The sequence below is a fragment of the Rhinoraja longicauda genome, chromosome 26 (genome assembly GCF_053455715.1).
Source record: "Rhinoraja longicauda isolate Sanriku21f chromosome 26, sRhiLon1.1, whole genome shotgun sequence".
NCBI classification, from domain to species: domain Eukaryota; kingdom Metazoa; phylum Chordata; class Chondrichthyes; order Rajiformes; family Arhynchobatidae; genus Rhinoraja; species Rhinoraja longicauda.
Genome location: NC_135978.1, coordinates 851,084 through 878,983, shown reverse-complemented (window position 1 = coordinate 878,983; position 27,900 = coordinate 851,084). Strand labels below are relative to the sequence as shown.

Sequence of the window (27,900 nt, the reverse complement as noted above, 5' to 3'; positions counted from 1 at the left end):
TCTGTGAACCTCTCTCCAACCTCTCCCTGTAGCTGATGCCCTCTAATCCAGGCAGCGTTCAGGTGAACCTCCTCTGTACCCTCTCCCTGTAGCTGATGCCCTCTAATCCAGGCAGTGTTCAGGTGAACCTCCTCTGTACCCTCTCCCTGTAGCTGATGCCCTCTAATCCAGGCAGCGTTCAGGTGAACCTCCCCTGTACCCTCTCCAAAGCCTCCACATTCTTCCTGTAACAGAGGTGACCAGACGGCACAAATCTAAATGTCAATGATAATGGCATCATTGGTTAACAGAAGCAAACGTGCTGTGACATTCTACATGAATTATACACTTCTTCCCCAGTCAGCGGTTTACATGTATTGTAACGCAACCTAATGGCACTTTGAACCAAATTATAACTTGCAAACTTTTCCAGAAATGCTGTAGACCATATCTTGAGAAATAAAAGATTACCAATTCCTTGGCACAGGTAAGGACAATTAATTTGAAAATATGTGAATTAATATGAATGCGTCTCATTTGCAAGGTGATTTCTTGACTGGCTTTCTCTTCAATACATTGCCACACAATTTTGACCATGACATTTGGACAGATATATGGATAGGAAGGGTTTAGAGATATATGGCCCAAATGCAGGCAAATGGGACTAGCTTAGTATGCCAACGTGGTCGGCATGGACAAGATGGGCCGAACGGCCTGTTTCCATGCTGATGAGCTCTCAGACAAATCAATACAAGACAACTGACAAAGCACCAAGCAGGGTCACTTAGAATTCTAATTTATTAACAAATTACATACAGTCAAAGCTCCTCTGTACAATGCAGAAAATGCATTAGCAGAGAACAGAAATTATTTTACAAGATTAAAATCTACACGAACAAAATTTCCAGAAGCATTTAATGAAGCAGAGGGCGGGGCAGACGAGGAAAGAGTAGTATCAGACAAAAATACAAGCAGGTTTGGAAAAGATTAAAAAAAACCATAGCAGCTTTATGAACTCTATGAGGGGTAGAAGTGGACACTTTGTACGGATTAACTCAACAAAGTGCGAAACAAAACAAAATCAGCTAAAACAAATAAAGAACTTTAATTTGAACATAGCCAATTTGACATCTGGTAGTCAAGTTAATCCATAAAAGGTCACGGGAAATGGATAGTAGCCTATATTGAAAAGACAGTGTCACGTACAAAAAGTGGATCTCTTTCCCAACACTATTGGAATGATTCATATTTCCAAATATTGAGAATTGTGTCTGCGAGAAATCTGGACCATATTTCCATGGGTTACCTCAATCTGAGGGACAGAAGCAGATTCTCTCTCTCTCTCTCTCTCTCTCTCTCTCTCTCTCAACACCAGTCAACTATTCGTTACACTCTCTGCAAATCCAGGGGCCGCCGTGTCAGGGTTTGTGAATGAATGCACCCTGATCTCAAAAACTGGGCCTACGGCAAATCACAACTCCCTGGGAAAATACTGAAGGAGGAAAAATAAAATAAACAGATTGTATCTATTCAACATGATGTTGGTCCTTGGTGTAGATAACCTAAAGTACTTTGGGCTCCTCTCTCATTAATAAAATGAAGCTTCGGCAGTTGTTTTTTTCCCGCAAATCCAAAAAGGTTTGAAGTGAGAGGTTGATCTGGCTGGTCCTTGAACACTGTTACTCCGTGATATTACCACCCATGATGTGTCTCGGAAACCACACTGAAACATTCAACACAACGTGATTCACAAATACCACACGCTGGTGAGTGTGGCAGATGCACAAACACCACACGCTGGTCAGTGAGGCAGATGCACAAACACCACACGCTGGTCAGTGTGGCAGAGAATCACAAACACCACACGCTGGTGAGTGTGGCAGTGAATCACAAACACCACACGCTGGTGAGTGTGGCAGTGAATCACAAACACCACACGCTGGTGAGTGTGGCAGATGCACAAACACCACACGCTGGTGAGTGTGGCAGATGCACAAACACCACACGCTGGTGAGTGTGGCAGATGCACAAACACCACACGCTGGTGAGTGTGGCAGATGCACAAACACCACACGCTGGTGAGTGTGGCACTTACTTGGTTTTTAAGAGGTGCTGCAAAACTCAGAAGTTACATTTGAACATATATTTATGTTGGAAAATAACTCCCTTTCTCTTCTCTCCAAATGTTGGTCACGTGTGCATGAGGATGAGCTAGCTTCTGAGCCTGGGTCTCGGGCAGCAAAGGACCAGTTTCTGGAGCCTGGGTCTCGGGCAATAATGTGTAGGAGAAAAATTGCAGATGCTGGTTTAAATGGAAGGTAGACACAAAATGTTGGAGTAACTCAGCGGGTCAGGCAGCATCTCGACCCGAAACGTCACGCTTTCCTTCTCTCCCGAGATGCTGCCTGAACCGCTGAGTTACTCCAGAATTTTGTGTCTGCCTCTCGGGCAATAATGCTCGATTCAGATCAAACTGTGGACGGACAATGTCACTTGTTCTCCGCAAGAGGGCAGAGAGTGGAGGAGAGGAGATGGACATGGAGTGGACCGGTGCTCTGCCCCAGTGTGACCAGGCACACAACATGTTACACCAACCTTCATCATGCAACCAGTTTTTGAGTACACGCTCTTGAAAATACATATTTTGGATCAAGACACATTGAAGGTAGTTTATTACTAAATGTGACTCTATAAGTGTAAATGAAGCAGTGATGTATTACCTGGACCCTGGAGTTAGGAACAAAGCTCCCTGAACCAGACCACCTTGCACCACGCTTTGAAACAAGTCACTGGCCTGCTGTCTAGCACAATTATACGTTCCAAGAGATGAGTTAATTAAACAAAAATCAGAGGGTTTGATCATAAACTAATCACACGACTGTGGCCCAGGGGAATGTTGCTTTAAACCATTCAATGATAATCACGATCCATTCAACCTCACCATTGTATACAGGTTGGGTCCATATGTTCCCACCCCACTGCCTTATAGCTGCAAAAGCATCTTGGTATAATATTACATCAGTGAAAAGCATACAGTAGCAATAAGATAGTGCAAATGCCAATAACACCTCCCAAAATTAATGTATCCCTACGTTTCCGCAAATTTAACCTTTGAACCAAACTGTTGATGGCAGGAAATCGATCTGGAACAGTTGTTAAAGAAACAAAAGTCATTTCCAATGTATTAAAATAATGCTGCTACGTTGAAGAGTAAGTTTTAAATACATGCTTTATCCCCTCTCATCCTTTTGTGAAGGTGTAACTTCCTTGGAACACAGGTCTGTGGGCACCACACGTTCTCTGATTGTACCACTACTTCAGTAGATGTATCAGGTACAGTAGGTTCAATATTTTACGTGCTGCGAACTATTGGACTGTTGAGTTGAGTTGAGTTTAGTTTATTGTCAGGTGTGGCTAGGTACAGTGACAAGCTTTAGTTGACTGCAAGAAGAATCACAGTCAGGTGATCAAATTAATGAAAGATATGCAAAATAGTCATGATGATAAAGGAAACAGGCCATTGTTAGCTGTGGGCTAGGTGAAAACGAGTTACAGACAATGAGACTCAACATGATGACTTTGAAACTAGTACAACGACTTGGGATGGAGAGAGAGGGGATGCAAGGGCTACTTGAAGTTAGAGAAATCAATATTCATATCGGGGGGGATATTAAAGTGTTTGGAACCGGGAGATCATTGACCTTTCCGTTCCAATCTCACAGTCGAACCCCCATCACCACGGGTCAATGCCGCCATCAGCAACAACCTGCGGACAAGGGCGGTGACATTACCATCAGCAACAAGCTAGGACAAGGGCGGTGACATTACCATCAGCAACACGCTGGGACAAGGGCGGTGACATTACCATCAGCAACAAGCTGCCAACAAGGGCGGTGACATTACCATCAGCAACAAGCTGGGACAAGGGCGGTGACATTACCATCAGCAACACGCTGGGACAAGGGCGGTGACATTACCATCAGCAACACGCTGGGACAAGGGCGGTGACATTACCATCAGCAACAACCTGCGGACAAATGCGGTGACATTACCATCAGCAACACGCTGGGACAAGGGCGGTGACATTACCATCAGCAACAACCTGCGGACAAATGCGGAGACATTACCATCAGCAACACGCTGCCAACAAGGGCGGTGACATTACCATCAGCAACACGCTGCCGACAAGGGCGGTGACATTACCATCAGCAACACGCTGGGACAAGGGCGGTGACATTACCATCAGCAACACGCTGGGACAAGGGCGGTGACATTACCATCAGCAACACGCTGCCGACAAATGCGGAGACATTACCATCAGCAACACGCTGGGACAAGGGCGGAGACATTACCATCAGCAACATGCTGCCGACAAGGGCGGTGACATTACCATCAGCAACACGCTGGGACAAGGGCGGTGACATTACCATCAGCAACACGCTGGGACAAGGGCGGTGACATTACCATCAGCAACAAGCTGGGACAAGGGCGGTGACATTACCATCAGCAACACGCTGGGACAAGGGCGGTGACATTACCATCAGCAACACGCTGCCAACAAGGGCGGAGACATTACCATCAGCAACAACCTGCGGACAAGGGCGGAGACATTACCATCAGCAACAAGCTGCCGACAAGGGCGGTGACATTACCATCGGCAACACGCTGGGACAAGGGCAGTGACATTACCATCGGCAACACGCTACCAACAAGGGCAGTGACATTACCATCAGCAACACGCTGGGACAAGGGCGGAGACATTACCATCAGCAACACGCTGGGACAAGGGCGGTGACATTACCATCGGCAACACGCTACCAACAAGGGCAGTGACATTACCATCAGCAACACGCTGGGACAAGGGCGGTGACATTACCATCAGCAACACGCTGCCAACAAGGGCAGTGACATTACCATCAGCAACACGCTGGGACAAGGGCGGTGACATTACCATCAGCAACACGCTGGGACAAGGGCGGTGACATTACCATCGGGCAAACTGCCTGCCCCCCCCCAACCACCAGCTCCCCACAGGAATCCTGGCCTCACCCTCTCTCAGGCCCTCCCTTTATCCTATCAGGTCGGCACAGTGGCGCAGCGGGTAGAGCTGCTGCCTCACAGCGCCAGAGACCCGGGGTCCATCCCGACTATGGGCGCTGTCTGTACGGAGTTTGTAAGTTTTGCCGTGACCTGCGTGGGTTTTCCCTGAGATCTTTGGTTTCCTCCCACACTCCAAAGATGTGCAGGTTTGTAGGTTAATTGGCTTGGTATAAATGTAAAAATTGTCCGTAGTGTGTGTGGGGTAGTGTTAGTGTGTGGGGATCGCTGGTCGGTGCGGACTCAGTGGGCCAAAAGGCCGTTTTTTGCGCTCTATCTCTAAACTAAACTGTTGTGATTCCACCAAGTGGATTGGTCTTGCCGGAGTTGGCTAGACAGAGTGAAAAGTTAAGAACATTTCAGAATCTACAAATTGGATTACTCTCTAAGGGCAGCCATTTCAATTTTCTCAAAGACAGACCACCTTGCCTCAAATTGAACAGAGTAAAACTGGAAGTTAGTTCAATACGCGAGTGTGTTTTTTGTGTAAGAGGCACCAAGTGTAAGATTGCCAATAGCTCCTGGAGATATTTTTAACGGGTTTATCTACATTTGTTTGTTTTTGAAATAATTTCTCAGCATTAGGAATTAGATTTCCAGTGTTCTGCTGATGAAGATGCCTCATTGCTTCCTCACAGCAGGGGCTTTGGAGAAAGCAATGCACTGCTGTCTGCACTCAGTGGGGGAGACACATTAAACTGGTCACGGTGAGGTGAGTCCGTACCTATTGCAGGTTTGTTAATCAACCTGCGAAGCTGGTTAATCAGAGGTGCACAATCTGCCTACCACACACAACTGCCCATCTTCACTAACAATTCACCAACAATCTGCAAGCAATCTACAATCTCCATCAAAACACTATCAGAAAATAATTAGGGTGCCGGCTCTGATTTGTCCTGTCCCCTTTCATACCACGAGTCTTCCTCTCCCCTGCCTCTCAGTCTGAAGAAGGGTCTCGACCCAAAACATCACCAGAGACGCTGCCTGTCCCGCTGAGTTACTCCAGCATTTTGTGTCTATCTTCGGTATAAACCAGCATCTGCAGTTCCTTCCTACACACTCCGTCTGCTCCACTGTGATATCTCCTCAAGGTATTGATTCACAAATCACAGAGGGGGAGCAGCGAGAGAGCATGTTGCTAAACTCACTCCTCAAGGTTTGTCTACTGTGAGGAATTCTGCTCCTCTCCCTGACGAGAGTTCTGCATCACCCTCTCTCGCTCCTCCCCGACCACGTTTTAACCCAGGACCACCGCACCTTTCCTTGGTCATCGGTGCCGGCTCTGATTGGTTTTGTACCGTTCATATCTCTAGATTCCCTCTCCCGACTCTCAGTCTGAAGGGTCTCGACCTGAAACGTCACCTATTCCTTTTCTGCCTGACCCGCAGAGTTACTCCAGCACATCATTCACAACAGGCCTATATTTAATCTCCAATTTACAGAGATAATGCATGTAAGAAGTGTGTGTGTGTGTGTGTGAATTATTCATTCCCTACAGATAATACCCAAGTACTTACTTAAGGAAAAGAAATGTATGAAAGTAAGGCCTCGCTTTGTTAAAGTAACACACTGTGTAATAAAAGCTCTGACCTAGTGGGGCCTTGGCTTCAAACCAAAGCAGGTGTTTTAAACTTTGATGCATCTCAGCAGTGCCAAGCAAAGCAATCTCATGAAGTTTAAAACATCTGCTTTGGTTTCAAGCCAAGCTCCATAACCCCAGCCCCACCTCACTAAGCCAATGAGTGGTTACTTCACCCGGCTGTGACTTGCCCACTAACCTGCCTCACCACCTTTTACCTTTCAATAGATGCCTGGCTGAACACCAAGAAGAATACCTTTCTTGTACACTTCCCACAGAAGGCAGTGGAGGCCAATTCACTGGATATTTTCAAGAGAGAGTTGGATTTAGCTCTTAGGGGTAACGGAATCAAGGGATATGGGTAGTCAGCAGGAGCGGGGTATTGATTTTGGATGATCAGCGGTGCTAGCTCGAAGGACCGAATGGCCTACTCCTGCACCTCTTTTCCATATTTCTATGAAAGTGCTTTTATAAAGGATACTGGCCAAGGAGTTGACTTTGCTTTGTATGGACTTCAGCACCCCTCGTTGTGATGTCACATTTTCTTTCGTTGCCATGGCGATGCTGGAAGAAAGGAGACACATCATTACCAAGAAGAGTTTGCTTATTCTGCGACAATCTCCCAGCTGAATTGGCAGAAAATCAAAACCTCCAGCAGTCTGCTCTGATAAATGCGACTTGCTCCAGCACTCCGGGGATTCCCACAGCAGCCCACCCTTTCCTTTTCTGAAAATTAATCTCCATCCATCTTTTTCTTTACTTACCTCTTCGTTCCTGCATCAATTTAATAAATGTGCAGATTGGACACTTTTTTTTCCTTTCTAAATCTGCATTCTCAATATAGCCCTGACAAAATCCATCGAGACTAATAACAAGATAAACTCCACACACTGCGAGCTCATGCTGAGTTAGGCTCTGCTCAGCAAAGCTGAAACGCCAAAGCTATTAAACCATCTGCACTGCTCCAATGGTCTGTGCTGCTCTGTCTAAATGTGCTGGCTGCTTCTCATTTCTCGATGCATGTGTTTGCCTGTTGTCCCCCTCATCAGCCTCTTCAGAAGAACAGGAAATAATTAAGGCATAGACGCAAGGAACCGAAGATGATGGTTTACAAAAAAAAAGGTGCAATGTGTTGGAGTAACTCAGCGGGTCAGGCAGCATCTCTGGAGAACATGGATAGGTGATGTTTCAGGTCGAGACCCTTCTCCAGAAGAAGACCCGGACCGTTGCCCATCGTGGTCTTCACAGGTACTGCTGAAGTGCTGATTTACTCCCGCAATTTGAGAAAATAATTAAGCATCAATTTAGTAAATGTGCAGGCGCGACACTTTGATTCTAAATCTGCATTCTCAATCTGTTAAGAATAAAGTTAGCTGATATAGCATTTTTAGAATTTGAATGTAGAGTTGTGATATGGTCAATCGTCCCTGGATGATTACATGCTTTCAATTATCCAACGGCATAGCTGATGACCAGGTGGGCATGACGTCCATTTTCCCAGCACAAAGAAGAAGAACAACAAATACACAGACTCTTAACCAGAGTAAGGGAATCAGATGTACAGACCATTGATCCAGAGTATTCAAGAGTTAGATGTAGCTCTTAGGGCTAACGGAATCAAGGGATATGGGGAGAAAGCAGGAACAGGGTACTGATTCTGAATGATCAGCCATGATTATACTGAGTGGCAGTGCTGGCTCGAAGGGCCGAATGGCCTACTCCTGCACTAATTTTCTATGTTTCTAGTAGGGAATCGAGAGGTGAGAGATTTAACAGGAACCTGAGGGGCAACCGTTTCACACAGAGGGAGGTAGGTATACGGAACGAGCTGCTAGAGGAAGTAGTTGAGGCAGGGACAGTAACAACATTTAAAAGACATTTGTTCAGGCATTTTGGATAGGGATATGGCCAAACGCAGTCAGATGGGACTAGTGTAGATGGAGCATCTTGGTCGGCATGGGCAAGTTGGGCCGAAGGGCCTGTTTCACTTCTGTACAGCTCTATAACAACCAAGGATTTTCATTTTGTGTTATATCGAGGGAGAACCCATGTAATTCCAATTTGTATGAGACAAATCTTAAACCAAAAATTACAATCTTCAATTCCTGTACACAAAGCAATGTTGCTGACTCCACAATTATCTTGTTGGAGCTGCGTGGAGCTCCCACGACTGACAGCGGCTGTGGTGAGCAGTTCTTTGCTTCCTTTTAAGGCTACAATGATTGAAACCCTCAATAAATCTCCAGGTATTTGCAGGCCTGCACAGTAAATGCCAGAAAGTAAAAGCCAGCCACAAGCTGCCCGCTTGCATTTCTATTCAGCGTTGAGTTTTAGGCTCATCTTAAAACAGAAATCATTCCATACCACTTGGTAGTTTAGTTTAGAGATACAGCACAGAAACAGGCCCTTCGGCCCACCAAATCTGCGCCAACCAGCGACCCCTGCACACTAACGCTATCCTACACACACTCGGGACAATTTATCTTTATACCAAGCCAACAAACTTACAAACCCGCATGTCTTTGAAATATGGGAGGAAACTGGAGCACCCGGAGAAAACCCATGCAGGACACAGAGAGAACGTACAAACTCTGTACAGACAGCACCCGCAGTCAGGATGGAACCCAGTCTCTGGGGCTGTGAGGCAGCAACTCTAGCGCTGTACAATTGTGCCAGCAGTTGTCACTGGAAAAATACCAAAGTGCTTCAAAGGGAAGGAGATGCCAGCAACTTCTCCATGGATTCAATGCCATGAATCTCGTACAGAGTGCGCGCTACGCCCCATCGATTGACCGAGGAACAAGATGGTGATGAATACAGTGGTGCCCAAGATGGGATTGCAGTGCAAATGCCAGCATGGAGCAATGGGCCGAATGGCCAGCTTCTGTGCTTTAGGTTTCGTGGTTCTGTGTAAACAGAGTTGGAAGAAAGATAGGGACAAATGGGGATGTTGGAAATGGGACAGTAGTCTGCAAGAGGATCAAGTCCAAAGATAATGTGGAACAAGAAAGGGATTGCTTATATTTCACATTGTTTAGTTTAGTTTTGTTTAGAGATGCAGAGCGAAAACAGGCCCTTTGGCCCACCGAATCCGCGCTGACCAGCGATCCCCGCACACTAGCAATGTCCCAGTCATGAGGGACAATATACCAAAGCCAATTAACCCCATACAGACAGCACCGGCTAGTCAACAGGATGGAACCCGGGTCTCTGGCGCTGTAAGGCAGCAACTCTACTGCTGCACCACCCTCATATCTTTAATCCGGACACAATTACAGTCTTTACAAGACATTAGGATGGATATTTGGATAGGAAGGGTTTAGAGGAATATGGGCCAAATGCCGGCAAATGGGACTGGACCAGTACGAGGCTCACCTGCACTTGTGGGCCTGAATTCAGAAGGTCATAAGGAATAGGAGTAGAATTAGCCCATTCGGCCCATCAAGTCTACTCCACCATTCAATTATGGCTGATCTATCTCTCCCTCTCAACCCCATTCTCCTGCCTTCTCCCCATAACCTCTGACACCCGCATTAATCAAGAATCTATCTATCTCTCCCTTAAAAATATCCACTGACTTGGCCTCCATAGCCTTCCACAGATTCACCACCCTCTGACTAAAGTAATTCCTCCTCATCGCCTTCCTAAAAGAACGTCCTTTAATTCTGAAGCTGTGACCTCTAGTCCTAGACTCTCCCACCAGTGGCAACATCCTCTCCACATCCACTCTATCCAAGCCTTTCACTGTTCTGTATGTTTCAATGAGGTCCTCCCTCATGCTTCTAAACTCCAGTGAGTACAGGCCCAGTGCCGACAAACGCTCATCACAGGTTAACCTACTAATTCCTGGGATCATTCTTATAAACCTCCTCTGGGCCCTCTCCAGAGCCAGCACCTCCTCTGGGCCCTCTCCAGAGCCAGCACCTCCTCTGGGCCCTCTCCAGAGCCAGCACATCCTCTGGTCCCTCTCCAGAGCCAGCACATCCTTCCTCAGATATGGTGCCCAAAATTGCTCCCAATATTCCAAATGCGGCCTTACCAGCGCCTTGTAGAGCCTCAGCATTACATCCCTGTTTTGGGGAGTTACAGGGAGAGTTGGATAGACAGGGACATTTTTTCTTTGGAGTGTGTAGGAGGCTGAGGGGTGACCTTGTTTGAGGTGTACAAGATCACGAGGGGCAGGGATAAAGTGAACACTCATAGTCTTTTTCCCAGGAGAGAGTATTCTAAAATGAGAGGGCACAGGCTTAAGGTGAGAGGGGGGAGATTTAAGAGGGACCTCAGGGGCAACCCTTCCACCCAGAGGGTAGTCAGTATCTGGAATGAGCTGCCAGAGGAAGCTATGAAAGTAGATACAATTACAGCTTTTAAAAGACCTGTGGGCAGATATTTGGATAAAGAGGTTCTGAAGGAAATGGGTCAAATGTAGACAAATGGGAACTAATCCTAATTTTGTCTTGAAAGTAACTAAATCATCTTTATCTTAATGACTTTTGCCTGTGTTAAAATAGTCACCATAAGCTGGAGAAATGTGCACTAATTGCTCTGTGGACATGATTTAATGCAGCTTTGTTTATCAGTCTCTCTTTCCAAATGAGATCCCGGCACAGAAAATGCTGCACCAGACATGATTAATGACCAAATTATTGTTTTAAAAATACCTCCTTTCTCCAACCCACCGAGTACAATATTCACTCTTGCCTGTAAGATGATGAGATGCAACGTATTGTTATGGGTGAAGTTTTGAAATCAAATGCCTTTTATCTTCCTTTAGGAAGGAGATGAGGAGGAATGTCTTCAGTCAGAGGGTGGTGAATCTGTGGAATTCATTGCCACAGAAGGCTGTGGAGGCCAAGTTAATGGATATTTTTAAGGCAGGGATAGATAGATTCTTGATTAGTACGAGTGTCAGGGGCTATGGAGAGAAGGCAGGAGAATGGGGTTAGGAGGGAGAGATAGATCAGCCATGATTGAATGGCGGAGCAGACTTGATGGGCCGAATGGCCTAATTCTGCTCCTTTCACTTATGACCTTTACAGGGAAGGGACAAAATTAGCTGCCATCAGGTAGATGAGTTGCTCAGCAGGTGTGCCTTTCCGCTGATTCCACCTGAACCAGCACCATCAGGTAGATGAGTTGCTCAGCAGGTGTGCCTTTCCGCTGATTCCACCTCAACCAGCACCATCTGCAAAGCCATTTTTTAGCCAGAAACACAGACGTACAAAAATATAACATTAAAATATAACATTACTCGGTCATGTCTCATCAGACACAAATCAAATCCTGCAATGGGCACATTGCAGCGTGTGGTTTAAATGCCTCTTTTCTGAAATGAGAGAGGGGATGTGAAAACTTCATTGTATATTTCTTTCAATAAATTTTTAAAAGAGACAACAATCTTGCAGTGAGCTTTGCAACTATTTACATTCAAGCCCAACAAGGTTTTGAGATGCTTCAAATTTTAATAAGGTGGTTTCTAGTTTAATCCGTTGCTTAGTGTTATTTGACTTGAGGTGGCACAGCTGCTACACAGCGCCAGAGACCCGGGTTCGATCCTGACCACGGGTGCAACTAAAACACCTTTGCTGTATCTATAACCCTACATCGCTGTAACACTATATTCTGCACTCTGGTATATTTCTCTTTGCACACCCTGTTATATCTGTGTGCGGCCTGATTGCACTCACGTACAGTATGATTTGAATGGGTAACAGGTAAACAAAGATTTCGATGTCTGTACCACACGTGACAATAATAAAACCAATACCAAAACATGAAAGGCTTGCAGGAAACATCGAGTGCTCACAAAGAAGAGCTTACTCCTCTGGTTAACAGCTGTGGCCCTTCAGTGCTCAGGTCAGCAACTGAGCTGTAAAATCAATACAATATTTACAGACACAAAGTCTGACAGGCCGATTGATGTATTCAAGAGAGAGTTAGATTTAGCTCTTTGGGCTAATGGAATCAAGGGATATGGGGAGAAAACAGGAACGGGGTAGATTCCGGAATGTCAGCCATGATCATATTGAACGGCGGTGCTGGCTCGAAGGGCCGAACGGGCTACTCCTGCACCTACTTTCCATGTAAAGTGCTCAGTGGGTCAGGCAGCATCTCTGGAGAACATGGACAGGAGAAGCTTGGGGTCGGGTTCCTTCTTCAGACTGATTGTCGGAAGATGGGGAGTGGGACTGGAAGCAAGAAAATATACCGGGGCAAACAGGGCCGGCAACCGATGACCTCAGGCAGGGAGGTCCCCTGATAGGCTGATTGTTGGAAAGGGTTGGTCAGATCTCTCTTTTCTTTTCTGCTTTCTACTGCACAACCAGCAACAGCTGGGCTATCTCATGCAGGTTTCGCTCGCCTGGGTACTGGTTGCAAAAGGTTTATTTAGATTTTTATGTGGGCAAGTTTGGTGAGATGCTCCATGTCCAAGTTGTCGAGCTGTGACTTGAAGAGTGACAAGGTTAATGCATCTCTGGTGGTGTCGGGCAGGATATTCCACTTTGGGATAGTCCATGGATATAGTGACTGAAGGTAGCTATTTTTGTTTGCTCTAATTCTAGTACAAATGAAGTTACCCGAGGACTGTCTTGTAAATTTCTGGGTATTGGATTGAATGAAGTAAGATATGTTACTGGGGATGATGCCATGAATCTCCTTGTAGACAGTACATAAGCGAACTTTGGTGCGTCGCGACTCCAGCGACTCCCAGCCAAGGCGATTTAACATATGGGAGATGCTTGACTGTCTTGAGTAGTCATCACAAACAAACCGTGCTGCTCACCTCTGAACCTTGCCAAGGGTTCTCAGGAGGGATGCATCATTGTAACCTGTAGAGGATTGGGGGAGGGGGTATTGGAGAGTGTGTGTAGAAGTTACCTAAAATTAGAGAATGTAATGTTGATACTGCAGTCCTGGCCTCAGCCCCAGGCCTCCTGCATTGCCAGAGTACCACAGGCAAACTGGAGGAACAGCAACACATATTTCACTGGGCAGCTTACAGCCCAGTGGTATGAATGTCGAATTCTCTAATTTTAGGAAAGTTCTACCAATACCTCCCTCCCCCTCTCTCCTAATAGTTGGTTATCCAGTTCCAAAGTTTGTAATGATGTACCCTCTTGCGATCACACTGTACCCAGCCAACATGCAGCCTATCGGGGAACTTCCCTGCCTGAGGTCATCTGTTGCCAGCCCTGATTCTTTTCTTGCTTCCAGCCCCCCCCCCCAACAATCAGTCTGGATAAGGGACCAGACCCGAAACGTCACCTATCCATGTTCTCTAGAGATGCCGCCTGACCCGCTGAGTTTCTCCAGCACTCTGTGAAACGTCACCTATCCATGTTCTCCACAGATGCTGCCTGACCCGCTGAGTTGCTCCGGCACTCTGTGAAACGTCACCTATCCATGTTCTCTAGAGATGCCGCCTGACCCGCTGAGTTTCTCCAGCACTCTGTGAAACGTCACCTATCCATGTTCTCCACAGATGCTGCCTGACCCGCTGAGTTGCTCCGGCACTCTGTGAAACGTCACCTATCCATGTTCTCTAGAGATGCCGCCTGACCCGCTGAGTTTCTCCAGCACTCTGTGAAACGTCACCTATCCATGTTCTCCACAGATGCTGCCTGACCCGCTGAGTTGCTCCGGCACTCTGTGAAACGTCACCTATCCATGTTCTCTAGAGATGCCGCCTGACCCGCTGAGTTACTCCGGCACTTTGAGTCTATCTTTGGTAATAAACCAGCCTCTGCAGTTTGTTTTTATTACATGTGGTTTAAGATGCCTGGTTTCAGCAAGGACATGTCTACTGGGATTAATTAGCCCCCTTCTCTCCCGGGAATGCAATTACTTCAGCGCCAATTTGCTAAAGGTTTATTAGCAATCATTCTTTGGTATTTCCGACTGATATTTGGAATGAGAAACCCAAACAGCGATGAAGACACTCGAGTTGTTCACTTCTTTGTACAGAGTTAGTGTTGTAAATGCTAGCGGTTTAAATGCCTCCTATGATGTAGAGCTTTGTCTCTGTGGCCAAGGTGCACGATCCATCGCAAGCTCAGGAAGGAACGCTCCCACTCCTTGCTTTAATAAATCTTCAATTGCAGAGCAGTGAAAGGTTTCAGCTGCACAAAGATAGATGGGGGCTCAAATCACAGAGGCTTCGATTATCAGCAGGCGGAGAAAGGGAGTAGAGACATTTGTAAAATGGAATTAGACCCAGCGTTGCATGGTGATCGCAGTGCTGCACACAAACTTATTCTCAAACGGCTCGAACCTAAAACCTTGATACTTCTCCTTCCACAGATGCTGTCCGACCAGCAGACAGTTTCCAGCATTTTCTGCGTTTATTTCTGCTCCTTGTGTAACTCTGAGAATAGCAGCCATTATGCTACAACTCAGATTTTGAGAAGTCATACTCTACTGAGAAAGATGACTGTGGAGAAGATGAAGAAAAAATTAATATTTTTAATTTTTTAAAAGACAGTGCTGGAGTAACTCAGCGGGTCAGGCAGCAACTGTGGAGAACATGGATAGGTGACGTTTCACAGAGTACTGGAGTAACTCAGCGGGTCAGGCAGCATCTGTGGAGAACATGGATAGGTGACGTTTCACAGAGTGCTGGAGTAACTCAGCGGGTCAGGCAGCATCTGTGGAGAACATGGATAGGTGACGTTTCACAGAGTGCTGGAGTAACTCAGCGGGTCAGGCAGCATCTGTGGAGAACATGGATAGGTGACGTTTTGGAACAGGACCCTTCTTCAGACTGACTGACAAAGTCTAGCAAGTGATGGGTGGATACATATGGGAGGTTGAAAGTATGAGGTAAGGATATAAGGGGCGTGAAATGTGAAGCCAGAGGAAACAATGTAGGTGGGAGGGGTGCGGTGGGAGAGATGGATACACATCTAGGTGGGGCACAGGGAAGAAGGTTGGAGAGGCTTGTTACTTAGTATTGAAGATTTCAATGTTCACAGTGAGTTGTAGGATTGTAAACCATGTAAAATTGAATGTCTGTTTGAGAATCAGACTCTTTGATCAGTTTCAGCACCAGTTTGTTATAGTGACCAGTGTGCTGCCCACCGATGGATGGGTCAGGCTCCACCTCAGTGATCAGCATGATGGCATGAGATGGATGGGTCTGGACCACCTTAGTGACCAACGTGTTGGCATGGGATGGATGGGTCTGACCCACCTCAGTGATCAGCATGATGGCATGAGATGGATGGGTCTGGACCACCTTAGTGATCAGCATGTTGGCATGGGATGGATGGGTCTGGACCACCTCAGTGACCAACGTGTTGGCATGGGATGGATGGGTCTGACCCACCTCAGTGATCAGCATGATGGCATGAGATGGATGGGTCTGGACCACCTTAGTGACCAACGTGTTGGCATGGGATGGATGGGTCTGGACCATCTTAGTGACCAACGTGTTGGCATGGGATGGATGGGTCTGACCCACCTCAGTGTCCAGCGAGCTGCACATGGGGTGGGTCTGGCCCCAGTTCAGTGTCCAGTACGTTGGCATGGGATGAGTCTGGACCCACCTCAAGTGTCCAGCATGTTGGCATGGGATGGGCAAGAATCCACTTCACTGTCCAACATGTTGGCATGGAGTGGATGGGTGTGGACCACCTCAGTGTCCAGCAAGCTGCCCATGGGCTGGATGGTCCGGACCACCTCAGTGACCATCGTGCTGCCCATGGATGGATGGGTCTGACCCACTGCAATGCCCAGCAAGCTGCCCACGATGACCAGCAGACACGTGTCCCACAAAGTCCATCTCCTCATCTTCTGGAACACATGGCCCAGTTGCTGCAAAGGCAAGTTTGTCCCCAAGGAACATTGTTATCACTGACTTGGCTAAGGCTCCAGGCTCAGGAACAAATCAAAGACATTCATAAATGTTGAAAAATGTTCGAAGCCTATTAAACATTAATCGAACTATTAAAATATTAAAACTTGCATTTTAAAGTAAATTAAAAATTCAGGAACACCAAGAACCATTTAAAACAACATAACTACTTCTATTAATTCCAAAATATGTAAATTAGGTGACATATTTATGTCCCTCAGAGAAAATCATCTCCTGAAACGAATGAAGATGCAAAAACGTTCATCACTGAAATGTCTGAAGGGTCTCGATCAGAAACGTCATCCATTTCTTTCATCCACAGATGCTGCCTGACCCGCTGAGTTACTCCAGCACTCTGTGAAACGTCACCTATCCATGTTCTCCACAGATGCTGCCTGACCCGCTGAGTTACTCCAGCACTCTGTGAAACGTCACCTATCCATGTTCTCCACAGATGCTGCCTGACCTGCTGAGTTACTCCAGCGTTTTGTGCTTTACATATGCACAAAGGTAATGCAAAGAGAAAAATGCCAGTGTGCAGAATGTGGTCATGAAGAATGTTCTCCAAGGATACAGGGTCATATAGATCAGTTACAGATGTAGGTTGGGGAATCACAGGTGCAGGAGCTTGGTGGTACACTTTATGAGGTCAAATGTAAGGAGAAAGTTTAAGTTAATGGTATGACCCTTAACAGCATTGATATACGGAGGGATTTTGGGGTCCAAGTCCATTAACTCACTGAAAGTGGCAACACAAGTAGACAGAGTGGTAAAGAAGCCCTGTTGTATGATGCATTGATCATTGCCGTCTCTTTGTTAATAACTATCGTTAATAAACGAGAAGTTGATTTTGATTGATGAAGGATAATTCACTGAGGGAATACCCGCCTTCTGCTACAATTTAAAGGCACAAAAAGGAGAACACAAAGTTCACGTATTTGGAATCAAACCACCACAATGGCTGGATGAACGTGGACTGTCTGGAATAAACACTTCACCTTTACACACAGAGTGGTGGGTGCCTGGAACGCACTGCCAGGGTAGTGATGTGTGGGTATGTCGGGAAATGAGGTATATGTAGGGAATGGAGGGATATGGATCACTGAGAGGCAGAGGACATTACTTTAACTTGGCATCATGTTCAGTACAGACATTGTGGGCCAAAGGGCCTGTCCCTGTGCTGTACTGTTGTATGTCCAGGTTGAGATCCTTCACCTGGGGAGATGTGAGGTTCTGACCCTAAAACATCGACTCCCTTACACTCCCCAGTGGAAGCTAGAATCTTGCTCCTTTTCCATTCTTTTGTCTAAGCTGCCCTGCTGGTCAGACCCATACACAGGGTTTACAACATCGCAATACAACATAGCACATACAACATCGCACATACAACATAGCAAGGTAGCACAGTGGTAGAGCTGCTGTCTCACAGCGCCAGAGACCCGCGTTCCATCCCGACTACGAGCGCTGTCTGTACGGAGTTTGTACGTTCTCCCCGTGACCGGCGTGGGTTTTCTCTGGGAGCTCTGGTTTCCTCCCACACTCCAAAGACGTACAAGTTTGTAGGTTAATTGGCTTAGTATAATTGTAAATTGCCCCTAGTGTGTGTAGGATAGTGTTAGTGTGCGGGGATCGCTGGTCGGCACGGACTCGGTGGGCTGAAGGGCCTGTTTCCCCGCTGTCTCTCTAAACTAAACTAAACTAAACTAAACCACTACACAAGGGCAGCTCCAACATTTTGTCACATAGTATTTCTCTTTCTTAAAATCATGTAGACTGTGAAATCAGATTTTCTTCACTCTTGACAACTTTCTTGACTCTAGATTCTGACAGCCAACAAATGTCTGGTCTAGAAATGAGATGAGGAGGACTTTCTTTAGCCAGAGGGTGGTGAATCTGTGGAATTCTTTGCCACAGACGGCTGTGGAGACCAAGTCATTGTGTATTTTTAAAGCAGAGATCGCTAGGTTCTTGATTAGTACTGGTGTCAAAGGTTACGGTGAGAAGGCAGGAGAATGGGATTGAGAGGGAAAAATAGATCAGCCATGATCGAATGGCGGCGCAGACTCAATGGGCCGAATGGCCCGATTCTGTTCCTATGTCTTATGGTAAACAGTCTTATGGTTCTCTGGTTTCCTCTCACATTCCAAAGATGTACAGGTTTGTGGGTTAATTGGCTTCAGTAAAATTCCCTAGTGTGTAGGATATTGTTAGTGTACAGGATGATTGCTGGTCGACGCAGATTCGGTGGGCCGAAGGGCCTGTTTCCGTGCTGTATCTCTAAAGTCTAAAGACTAAATTGGCTCACAAGGTCTTACCTTATTGTGTCTTCTATCAGCCGATCTGAGCTGCAAAAGAGAAAAAAAAAGAATAATGTGAATATCTATCACTCTGCAATAAATCGCCCTGCCCATTTCATCATTCAGTTGTTCCGTTACAGACACCTGAGGAATATATTCAGTGTCGTACTTTCAACGTGCATAATTCACAACTGGAGCCGTGTCCCAGTGGAATGCAAGAGAAAGGCAAGAAATTAATCACACAAATAGAGCCTATTTTTATTTACCAACTGCAGGTTTTCAGCAAGGTGGTGGCCTGGGAAAGGCTCCATTCTCACAAGACCCAAGATGAACTACTTTGCTAAAACCACCATTCCTCCCCTCACCCCTCCAGTATATCCATGAAGCAAGTGCAGTGCCATTGACATGGAACCACAACATTGCATGTCGGTGGTATGTTGATTTATTTCTTATGATAACGTAAGAACATATAAAATAGCAGGGCTAGACAGCATGTTTCTACTCTGCCAAACTCTTACATATCTAGGCAACAGCGTCTCTCCTTTTCCCCCACTTGAAAAGGTGACTTTAGAGACACAGCTTGGGAACAGGTGCTTCGGCCCACCGAGTCCGTGCTGACCAGCGATCACCGTACACGAGCACTATCCAACACAATAGGGGCAATTTACAATTTTTTACCAAAGCCAATTACCTCACACCTTGCATGTCTTTGGAGTGTGGAAGGAGAAACCCACGCAGGTCACAGGGAGCACGTACAAACTCCGTACAGACAGCACCCGTAGTCAGGATGGAACCCGTGTCTCTGGCGCTGTGAGGCAGCAACTCTACCGCTGCGCCACCGTGCCACCCAGACTTGACATCCAAAATTACATAAACTTTTCTTTTGAAACATTCCTCAATCTATTTCAAATTAATCGCATTCAATGCTTTATTACCTTATTACTTTATGCAATAATTCTACTTAATTTGTAAGCCCACAAGAGATCGAGCAACCAAACGGGAAGGAAGAAATGTTCAGTGTCATAAATCACATGAGAAATCAAACTGGATTGTCAGGACAATTAAATGGCCCTTTTAGTAAAAACAGAGCTGAGCGTCTCTTTAATTCAAGTTTAGCACTCACAAATAAAGGGATGCAGAAAAATAGATGAAAGCAGCAACTGGCAGACACTGACGATGTGCTGGACTAACCCTGGCCCAGAAATAAAAGCGAACTGAAGAATTAAACAAATCTGTAAACTGAAAAGGGAGGCAAGGGTTGGGCGGAGAGAGGGTGGGGCGGAGAGAGGGTGGGGCGGAGAGAGGGTGGGGCGGAGAGAGGGTGGGGCGGAGAGAGGGTGGGGCGGAGAGAGGGTGGGGCGGAGAGAGGGTGGGGCGGAGAGAGGGTGGGGCGGAGAGAGGGTGGGGCGGAGAGAGGGTGGGGCGGAGAGAGGGTGGGGCGGAGAGAGGGTGGGAGGGTGTTTGGGTGGATGGGAGGGAGATAGGGCTGCAAGAGAGACCAGATAGACAAAGGCAATAATAGCTACAGATACAAATTGCTCTGGCATTAATTTTCCAGAACGTAGAATAGTTCAGCAAAGGAAGAAACCCTGAGGCCCATGTCCGTGCAGAACGTGGTGCCAAGTTAACCTCATTTCCTCTGCCTGCATGTGATCCATATTCCTCCACTCCCTAAATACGATACGATAGAACTTTATTTATCCCAGGAGGGAAATTGGTCATAAACACAACAAGATACACGAACCATGAAATCAAAGTGACGAGTGGAAGGTTCAGAATTGGGGGTGTGCAAAGATTGGAGAGGTGGGGGGGGGGAGTCAGTGTACCCCACGGCAGAAGGGGGAGGAGTTGTACAGTTTGATAGCCACAGGGAAGAAGGATCTCCTGTGGCATTGTGCGCTGCATCTTGGTGGAACCAGTCTGTTGCTGAAGGTGCTCCTCAGGTTGACCAGTGTGTCACGGAGGGTAGGCACAAAATGCTGGACTAACTCAGCGAAACAGACAGCATCTCTGGAGAGAAGAAATGGTTTTCGGTCGAGACCCTTCTTCAGACTGATCATGGGCTGAGCTGTATTGTCCAGGATGTTCTGCAGTTTGAGGAGCATCCTCCCTCCAAGACCACCCCCAGTGAATCCAACTCCACCCCCAGGATGGAGCCAGCCTTGCTGATGAGCTTGTGATGCTGTTGGCATTCGTGGCCTTCGCCCTGCTGCCTCAGAAGGAACAATGGCGAAGAAGATGGCACTGACCACCACCAACCGATGGTGGCTCAATTCAAGTTATTTAAACATCACTGTAATATGTCAAGCTCCTGGTCTGAAATTAATACCACATCTTGATTACTCCAACAATGTTTCTGCAGTAATCCAACAAAGGAGTTTGTGCTCCTAATATGGTTTCTAAACGCATTGAGTTGGGAACAAAGATGAATGGGATGAAATATGAAATCTTATTTTTCAAAGTAATTAGAACAATGCGATGAAGGTAGACACAGAAGTTGGAGTAACTCAGCGGGTCAGGCAGCATCTGTGGAGAACATGGATAGGTGACGTTTCACAGAGTGCTGGAGTAACTCAGCGGGTCAGGCAGCATCTGTGGAGAACATGGATAGGTGACGTTTCACAGAGTGCTGGAGTAACTCAGCGGGTCAGGCAGCATCTGTGGAGAACATGGATAGGTGACGTTTCACAGAGTGCTGGAGTAACTCAGCGGGTCAGGCAGCATCTGTGGAGAACATGGATAGGTGACGTTTCACAGAGTGCTGGAGTAACTCAGCGGGTCAGGCAGCATCTCTGGAGAGAAGGAATAGATGACGTTATGGATCGAGACCCTTTTTCACGATGCAATAATTGAGAGACCATGGTAGTATTGTAAGTAGCACTGTAGCCTGGTATAAACCCAAGACAGGAGCAGTGTGTGGGGAGTTTCCATATTCTCCCTCTGACTGCCCGAGCTTCCACCAAGTGGAACACAAAGCGCTGGAGGAACCAGTGGACCAGGCAGCATGTGTGGAGAACATGGATAGGTGACCAGGCAGCATGTGTGTACACAATGGACAGACAATATTCCAGGTTTCAGACCCTTCTTATAAGGTCGTAAGTGATAGGAGTAGAATTAGGCCATTCGGCCCATTAAGTCTACTCTACCGTTCAATCATGGCTGATCTATCTCTCCCTCCTATTCCCATTCTCCTGCCTTCTCCCCATAACCTCTGACACCTGTACTAATCAAGAATCTGTCTATCTCTGCCTTAAAAATATCCACTGACTTGGCCTCCACAGCCGTCTGTGGCAATGAATTCCACAGATTCACCACCCTCTGGCTAAAGAAATTTCTCCTCATCTCCTTCCTAAAAGAACATGCTTTAATTCTGAAGCTATGACCTCTGGTCCTGGACTCTCCCACTAGTGGAAACATCCTCTCCACATCCACTCTTCAGACTGGTATGTTGTGGTCAAGCTTCCAGCATCTACCATCTCTTGTGTCTCCTTCCACAAGGAATGGTTCACCGGGACTTTATTGTCACGTGTAGCTAGGCACAGTGTAATTACCTTCTCACAAAGAATTTAGTAAACATCCTACAAAACATGAGCACTAATATAATTAAGTACAAGAGTGCAGGAATGGCAGTACACATGGTCACCACATTTCCGGTATGCTGCAAGGATGCTGGTTTCTTCTAACATCGCAAAGACATGCTGGCAATTGGATTCTGGGAACTGTCCCTGTAGGCAGGCGGTCAAAGAATTAAGGGTAAGGTACGTGATTGAATAAGATACTGAGCTACAGATAAAATAAGGACTGACAGCTTGTTACTAACCACCCTGTCACCAACTAGACAGTGGTCCTGACCTTCCATCTACTTCATTGGAGACCCTCGGACTATCTTTAAATGGACTTTGTGTAGGAAGGAACTTCAGATGCTGGTTTAACCGAAGATAGACACAAAAACCTGGAGTAACTCAGCGGGTCAGACAACCTCTCTGGAGAGGAATAGGTGACGTCACCTATAGGATGCTGTCTGACCCGCTGAGTTACTCCAGCTTTGTCTGTCATTGATTGGGCTCTACTGCACTTTACCTAAACGTTATTCCCTTTATCCTGTTCCTGCACACTGTGGACAGCTTGATTGCACTGACTGGACGGCACAGAACAAAAAAGCTTTTCACTGTACACATGACAATAACAAATAATAAATAATAAACTGCTGGCAGCTGGCATAGACAATGGGTGAATGGCCTCCAGTTTTGCAATATTAAGTTTTGTAGCCAATAATTTTGAACTATGCTTACAGATTCCACCTTTCATCCTTACGTTAATAAACAAAAGTGAACAAACGGGGACACTGGAATTGCAACCCATTCCCCCAGATGCTTAAAGACTTCTAGAGTGGCCGTGTCCCAGCCTAGACACCCCCCTGGGTACCGGCTAGCCCCAGACAGTGTGTCCCAGCCTAGACACCCCCCTGGGTACCGGCTAGCCCCAGACAGTGTGTCACAGCCTAGACACCCCCCTGGGTACCGGCTAGCCCCAGACAGTGTGTCACTGCATATAGAGTAGCCGTGCCCCAGCCTAGACTCGCTCCTGGGTACCGGCTAGCCGCAGACAGTGTGTCACAGCCTAGACACCCCCCTGGGTACCGGCTAGCCCCAGACAGTGTGTCACTGCATATAGAGTAGACTCGCTCCTGGGTACCGGCTAGCCGCAGACAGTGTGTCACTGCATATAGAGTAGCCGTGCCCCAGCCTAGACACCCCCCTGGAATAAGAGGGACCTGTGGTGGTGGGTGGATGAGTGGTGGGGGGAACGAAGAAGGGACCAACAATATTGAAGGGTACTTTGTAATTTTGCGCCTGGCGGTGATTCTTTTGTGTACTGTGTATGCGAACACGAAGAATTTCACTGGACCCTCATGTACACGTGACAATAACTTATCTATCTGTCGACATCATCTGCAAAACTCACCGATCATTATTATTACTTACGAGCCCCTTTAGTTCATTAATATGACAACCTTAAAATACAAGAATCACAATGGTGGACGAAAAAATAAAGAGAAAATGGTTTGATTGGACAATGCATTGGCCATATAAATAACAAGCATGACTTGCAACTGGGATGGGGCTGATTGGAGAATCTCACTGATCAATCACACTGGGACACTGTGCTGCTGTAAATCACTGCGACTCACTTCTGCATATGAGTACATTACATTTTGTGGGAGAAATCGTGCTGCTTATATTGGATGAGGTTGCTGCCTTTTTGTCATGACTTCTGTGGACTACAGAAGCTTTTTATAAAGATTCTGTAAATAGACTTCTCCTGTTATCAGCAATTATGTTTGCTGCAAGATGGGCAGTTTTGTCCTAAGAACTGCCAAACCTCCAACTCATTAAACCTGCAGTGATGTTTAGTGTATAAAATCATGAGGGGAATAGGTCGGGTAGATGCACAGAGTCTCTTGCCCAGAGTAGGGGAATCGAGGACCAGAGGACATAGGTTCAAGGTGAAGGGGAAAAGGTTTAACATGAATCTGAGGGGTAACCTTTTTCATACAAAGGGTGGTGGGTGTATGGAACAAGCTGCCGGAGGAGGTAGTTGAGGCTGGGACTATCCCAACGTTTAAGCAACAGTTGGATAGGTACATGGATAAGACAGGTTTGGAGAGATATGGGCCAAGCGCAGGTACGTGGGACTAGTGTAGCTGGGACATGTTGGCCGGTGTGGACAAGTTGGGCCGAAGGGCCTGTTCCCACACTGTATCACTCTATGACTCTATGACTAGCGTAGATGGGGCATGTTGGCCAGTGTGGGCAAGTTGGGCCGAAGGGCCTATTTCCACACTGTATCACTCTATGACTCCATGACTAGCGTAGATGGGGCATGTTGGCCAGTGTGGGCAAGGTGGGCCGAAGGGCCTATTTCCACATTGTATCACTCTATGACTCCATGACTAGCGTAGATGGGGCATGTTGGCCAGTGTGGGCAAGGTGGGCCGAAGGGCCTATTTCCACATTGTATCACTCTATGACTCTATGACTAGCGTAGATGGGGCATGTTGGCCAGTGTGGGCAAGTTGGGCCGAAGGGCCTATTTCCACACTGTATCACTCTATGACTCCATGACTAGCGTAGATGGGGCATGTTGGCCAGTGTGGGCAAGGTGGGCCGAAGGGCCTATTTCCACATTGTATCACTCTATGACTCCATGACTAGCGTAGATGGGGCATGTTGGCCAGTGTGGGCAAGGTGGGCCGAAGGGCCTATTTCCACATTGTATCACTCTATGACTCTATAACATCACTTTGTCAACATAAATGGGTGACTTACTAGCAGACAGACTGAACAATGGCATGACATTTACTGATGGAAGGCAAGTCTCAATTTCTCACCTGCATTCTGTGTAATAAAATGACTGACAGCCAGGAGTGCTCTAAGCCATGTATCTATTATTTCAATTTAGACAAGTTGGACGCCTGGAAATGATGAAAAAGTGGTCAAAGATGTGCATAGATTGCAATTCCTTCCAGTCCATGGCCATCAGTTACACATCACTGACTTGGTTTGGACGGTATTTGTGCATGTCTACATTTACAAGGCAATTATGGACTTGGCATTTAGATTCACAGGAGTATCCAACATGGTCTCTCTCGCTGGCTGGGGTGGTAGTTTTTGTTTGCTGTTGAACTTCCTGAGGGAGAGAGGGGTGGAACAAAATGCTCGAGCATGCATCTCTGTCTGCCTAGCCTTGCAACCGAGGCAAGCAAAACCCACGAGGATTTTCCACATCAAAAATTAAATTCCTCTTGCACTGTTGAACAAGGCAAACACGACTGTGCTTGTTGATCGCTGAATGCTTCTTTTAATGAGACGTGCATGTTGCTGGTCACGCCAGCGTTTCTAGCCATTTCCTCACTAGCGGGAGAGTTGCTGCCTTACAGTGCTTGCAGTCAGAGACCCGGGTTCTCTGTCTGAACAGAGTTTGTACGTTCTCCCTGTGGGTTTTCTCCGAGATCTTCGGATTCATCCCACACTCCAAAGATGTGCACGCTTGTAGGCGAATTGGCTTGGGTTTGTACACTTGGTATAGTGTAAATTGACCCAAGGGTGCGTAGGCTTGTGTTAATGTGCGGGGATCACTGGTCGGCAACGACCCGAAGGGCCTGTTTCTGCCTGGTATCTCTAAAGTAAAACTCCTCAGAAGCAGTGAACCATCTTTCTAACAACTCAGTCCTTTTAATGAAAGTATTTCCAAGGCCGTGGATAGGAAGTTACAGAAGTTGGACTCGGGGACCAGAATGAGCTGGCAATGTGGCTCCATGTCATTTGATCTCTCCCTCAAAGGTTTCCCCAGCTCTGCTAAAGTCACTGGACGGACAAACACATTGGGCACATCATTCACACTCTGTGGGAGTCACTCAGTAGGGCTGAACAGACAGCTGTGATGTCGTCAGTGAAGAATTGAGTTCAAAGTTGCCCTTGCTTCAAATCCATAAAGACACCTTTGTAATAATTAGTCATCTTTTCATTCTTTACCCATCCTAGCATTAAGATTAATTGTGGCCTTGTACTGGTGTCAAGACCTGTTGTACAATGTATTTCCATTTTTTTTCCCATTTTAGTTTTATTTTTACATCTTGAACATATTCCAGCATTATATTGTTTGTTTCAGTGTAGATTATTTGTTGACTGAAGGAACTGCAGAAGCTGGGATCTTGTGTAGAAATGGAACTCCAGAAAGTGGAATCTTGCATAGACACCAGGAATTACAGAAGATGGGATCTAGCATTGATTATTTGTTCTCAGGTTGTTGTCTTTCTCATTTCTAATTTCAGTTTTCAAGTATTTGCATCAACTGGCACAGTCATGCAAGTAGGACACCACTCCATCACAGACATGTCACTATTTCTCTTCAGTTACATGCTTTTGATCGATTGTAATCATATATTGTCTTTCCACTGACTGGTTAGCACACAACAAAAGCTTCTCACTGTACCTCGGTACACGTGACAATAAACTAAACTGAACTTCAACTCTCTGCCAGATCCTTTGGGATCTTCACTCTGCAGCAAATTATCACCCAGCACTATGCCACAGGTTGTTATTTGAACATCTGGGAGGAGAAAAAAGCTTCTGTACACGAACTGGAACAACAGTTCCTAATTTAATAAAATGCCAGTCATGTAAAATTATTCCTTCTGTAGATTATTCAAATGAAACTCAGCATTCGGATCAACCCATCATTGAACCAGATATGCCGCCAAAGTTGGGCTCTGGGAATAACAATATTCCATTCCAGGATACGATGCACAAAATATATCTAATCGGATGGTTCTGCCCTATAAACAACCTCTGAGAAGCCTACATCAAACCATCACAGATTAACCCACCATTGACATCAATGAGTAGGCTGGACCAGCTTGCTCCTCTAACAGCTACATAGCAGAGAGCAAAAGCATAAAATGATAACAGCGATGAGCATTAACAACGAACTGCAGATGCTGGTTTATACTAAAGAAAGACACAGAGTGCTGGACTAACAGCGGGTCAGGCAGCATCTCTGGAGGACATGGACAGGCAACATTTTGGGTTGGGACCCTTCTTCAGACAGTTCTTCAGAACGGCGATGTTTTGATTGCCATAACCTGTGAGCAGGCAGAAGCATGCCTCCTGGGTTAAGATGAGGAATGACAGGTCAGAATTCTGGCCCAAGCAAACTTGACTGCCTGCAGTACCTTTGGCCCTAGATTGCACATCATTCAAACAAATGATCTCAACCAACCTGCGTGACATGAGTGTGTTATGTGACCTTTGAAGAGTATTGCTGGCATTGCTGGCAAACCCTCTTGGCAAAGAGAAAGTGCTGAAACCTCAATGTAAGGCAGCGGTGCGTATGCAGCCATTCTGTAGTTTATTGTCACGTGAACCCAGGTACAGTGGAAAGCTTCTGTTGCGTGTTAGCCAGTCACACTGCGATAGCTCGATAGAGCTGCATGTATGCTTCTTGTCCACCACTTCAAACAGCCCTGCACCTGATCACCAATGCACAGCTTCCACCTGGAAAGAAGATACTAAATCTAGTACTAGCGTACTAAA

At 46.4% G+C, this 27,900-nt stretch overlaps 1 protein-coding gene across 4 annotated transcripts in view; it reads right to left on the bottom strand.

The window, feature by feature from the left end:
• Window positions 1–754: 754 nt before the first annotated feature.
• Window positions 755–27,900, bottom strand: part of gosr1 (golgi SNAP receptor complex member 1) — a 61,625-nt gene continuing 34,479 nt past the window's right edge. For all 4 annotated transcript variants that reach the window (XM_078422248.1, XM_078422244.1, XM_078422246.1 and 1 more), the window contains exons 7-9: window positions 18,824–18,853; window positions 7,137–7,219; window positions 755–3,122 (exon numbers count right to left, since the gene is read on the bottom strand). In XM_078422248.1, the coding sequence (XP_078278374.1) occupies window positions 2,998–3,122; window positions 7,137–7,219; window positions 18,824–18,853 (238 nt within the window). In that variant the 3' untranslated portion in view covers window positions 755–2,997. The remainder of the gene's footprint in view (window positions 3,123–7,136; window positions 7,220–18,823; window positions 18,854–27,900) is intronic.